This window comes from Bubalus kerabau, chromosome 14, assembly GCF_029407905.1.
Source record: "Bubalus kerabau isolate K-KA32 ecotype Philippines breed swamp buffalo chromosome 14, PCC_UOA_SB_1v2, whole genome shotgun sequence".
NCBI classification, from domain to species: Eukaryota; Metazoa; Chordata; class Mammalia; order Artiodactyla; family Bovidae; genus Bubalus; species Bubalus kerabau.
The window spans coordinates 51460794-51464136 of NC_073637.1; the positions used below are offsets into that span (position 1 = coordinate 51460794).

The 3343-nt window shown below is 39.5% G+C and overlaps 1 protein-coding gene across 1 annotated transcript; it reads right to left on the bottom strand.

Moving 5' to 3' along the window:
- Window positions 1-2539: 2539 nt before the first annotated feature.
- Window positions 2540-3036, bottom strand: LOC129626910 (40S ribosomal protein S24-like). Its single transcript, XM_055546395.1, has one exon. The coding sequence runs from the start codon at window positions 3034-3036 to the stop codon at window positions 2638-2640; it is 399 nt and encodes a 132-aa protein (XP_055402370.1). The 3' UTR covers window positions 2540-2637.
- Window positions 3037-3343: the final 307 nt, after the last annotated feature.

Here is a 3343-nt window from a genome sequence, read left to right on the forward strand (position 1 = left end):
AAACTTCTTTTACTTAGATATTGGCAGTGATTTTTGGATATTATACCAAAAGAATAGGCAACAAAATAAAAAAAGACAAGTGGAACCACATCGAACTAAAAAGCTTCTGCATAGCAAAGGAAACAACCAACTGAACCAAAAGTCAACCTACAGAAAGGGAGAAAGTATTTGCAAATCATATATCTGATAAGGAATTAATTTCAAAATTATATAAGGAACCCATATAACTGAATAGTGAAAGAGAAATAACTCTATTAAAAATGGACAGTGGACTTGAACAGACATTCCATCAAAAAAGACATACAAATGGCCAACAGGTGTATGAGAAAGCTATCAATAATTATCAGAGAAATGTAAAACAATAGTGAGATACCATCGCATAGCTGTTCAGTTCAGTTCAGTTCAGTCGCTCAGTCGTGTCCGGCTATTTGCGACTCCATGAACCACAGCACGCCAGGCCTCTCTGTCTATCACCAACTTTCGGAGTCCACCCACACCCACGTCCATTGAGTCAGTGATGCCATCCAACTAACTCATCCTCTGTCATCCCCTTCTCCTGCCCTCAATCTTCTCCAGCATCAGGGTCTTTTCAAATGAGTTAGCTCTTCGCATCAGGTGGCCAAAGTATTGGAGTTTCAGCTTCAACATCAGTCCTTCCAATGAACACCCAGGACAGATCTCCTTTAGGATGGATTGGTTGGATCTCCTTGCAGTCCAAGGGACTCTCAAGAGCCTTCTCCAACATCACAGTTCAAAAGCATCAATTCTTCGGTGCTCAGCCTTCTTTATAGTCCAACTCTCACATCATAATATGACCACTGGAAAAACCATAGCCTTGACTAGAAGGACCTTTGTTGGCAAAGTAATGTCTCTGCTTTTTAATATGCTGTCTAGGTAACTTTCCTTCCAAGGAGTAAGCATCTTTTAATTTCATGGCTGCAATCACCATGTGCAGTGATTTTGGAGTCCCCCAAAATAAAGTTTGACACTATGTCCACTGTTTCCCCATCTATTTGCCATGAAGTGATGGGACTAGATGCCATGATCTTAGTTTTCTGAATGTTGAGCTTTAAGCCAACTTTTTCACTCTCCGCTTTCACTTTCATCAAGAGGCTTTTTAGTTCCTCTTCACTTTCTGCCATAAGGGTGGTGTCATCTGCATATCTGAGGTTATTGATATTTCTCCTGGCAATCTGGATTCCAGCTTGTGCTTCTTCCAGCCCAGCGTGTCTTATGATGTACTCTGCATATAAGTTAAATAAGCAAGGTGACAATATACAGCCTTGAGGAACTCCTTTTCCTATTTGGAACCAGTCTGTTGTTCCATGTCCAGTTCTAACTGTTGCTTCCTGACCTGCATAGAGGTTTCTCAAGAGGCAGGTCAGGTGGTCTGGTATTACCATCTCTTTCAGAATTTTCCACAGTTGATTGTGATCCATACAGTCAAAGGCTTTGGCATAGTCCATAAAGCAGAAATAGATGTTTTTCTGGAACTCTCTTGCTTTTCCCATGATCCAGCGGATGTTGGCAATTTGATCTCTGGTTCCTCTGCCTTTTCTAAAACCAGCTTGAACATCTGGAAGTTCATGGTTCACGTATTGCTGAAGCCTGGCTTGGAGAATTTTGAGCATTACTTTACTGGCATGTGAGATGAGTGCAATTGTGCAGTAGTTTGAGCATTATTGGCATTGCCTTTCTTTGGGACTGGAATGAAAACTGACCTTTTCCAGTCCTGTGGCCACTGCTGAGTTTTCCAAATTTGCTGCCCTATTGAGTGCAGCACTTTCACAGCATCATTTTTCAGGATTTGGAATAGCTCAACTGGCATTCCATCACCTCTACTAGCTTTGTTCGTAGTGATGCTTTCTAAGGCCCATTTGACTTCACATTCCAGGATGTCTGTCATAGCTGTTGGGATAGCTATTTCTTGCCCAAAACAAAGGATGAGTATGAGTTAGCTTGTGGAGAAATATGAACCCTGTATATTGTTGGTGGGATGTCAAATACTGTAGCATCTATGGAAAATAAAGTTTTCTCAAAAAAAGAAAAATATAAATATCATAAAATCCAGCAATCCTACTTCTGGATATATTGATATATCCAAGAAATTGAAATCAGCATCTTAAAGAGATATCTGTACTCCCATGTTGAAGCAGCATTATTCACAATAGCTAAGACATGCATGACCCAAATGAATATTGACAGATGAATGGACAAAGAAAATATGGTGCATACATACAAGAGTAATATGTTATTCAGCCTTAGAAAAGAAGGGAATCTGATTTGCAACGACATGCTGTCACAGAACGACAAATGCTGTAAGATTTCACTTATATGGGCTATCTTAAATAGTCAAACTTTTAGGAAAAGAGAAAACAATAGTGGTTGCTAGGGACTGAGGGCAGAGGGAAGTAAGGAGTCATTCATTGGGTATAAAGTTTGAGTTATGCTAGATGAATAAGTTCTAGAGATCTGCTGTACAACACAGTGCCTATAGATAATGGTATAGTGTTGTGAGGTGTTTTTTTTTTTTTGTAAAAGGTCTTAGTTTATTCTCTCTTTCATGAAAAATCTGCACAATCACCACAGATACAGTCACTGCAGAATCTCTATTCCTTCTGTTGTCCAATCTCCAGCTCACTTTTTCTTGCCAGCACCAACGTTGGCCTTTGCAGTCCCCCTGACTTTCTTCATTCTGTTCTTGCGTTCCTTTCGCTGTTTTCTTGAGGTATTTTTCTTCTCATATAGGCCATGTCTCGCAAGCCTGTGTTTGGGCTCATTCTTCTTTGCGTAATCCAAGGAATTGTAAATCATGCCGAAGCCAGTTGTCTTGCCACCGCCAAAATGCGTTCTGAATCCAAATACAAAGACGACATCTGGTGTGGTCTTGTACATTTTGGCCAGTTTTTCCCAAATTTCTGTTTTAGGTACTGTTGCCTTTCCAGGGTGAAAAACATCGATGACCATTTGTTTCCGCTGAAGCAGTTGGTTGGTCATTTGTTCAGAAGGTAGAATTTCTGTCAAATGCTCTTCCATCAATAACAAAAAACCCAACCAAACAACAACAAAGGGGCATAAGGAAAGTTTGAGACAAATTGGATATGTCTATTGAGTTGGACATGTCTATCACTTTGATTGAGGCTGATGGCATCATGAATGTTTGCATATGTTCAAACTCTTCAAATTATATATTTTATATAATTATGTGTCTTTCATGGTATATTAATTATATCTTAATAAAACTACTTTAAAAAGAGCAGGGGCTCAGATTTCACTAATCATCCATAGTTTGTGGACACCTGCTATAAACCCCGACATAGGAGTTTTTATGTTTGTTCTTGTC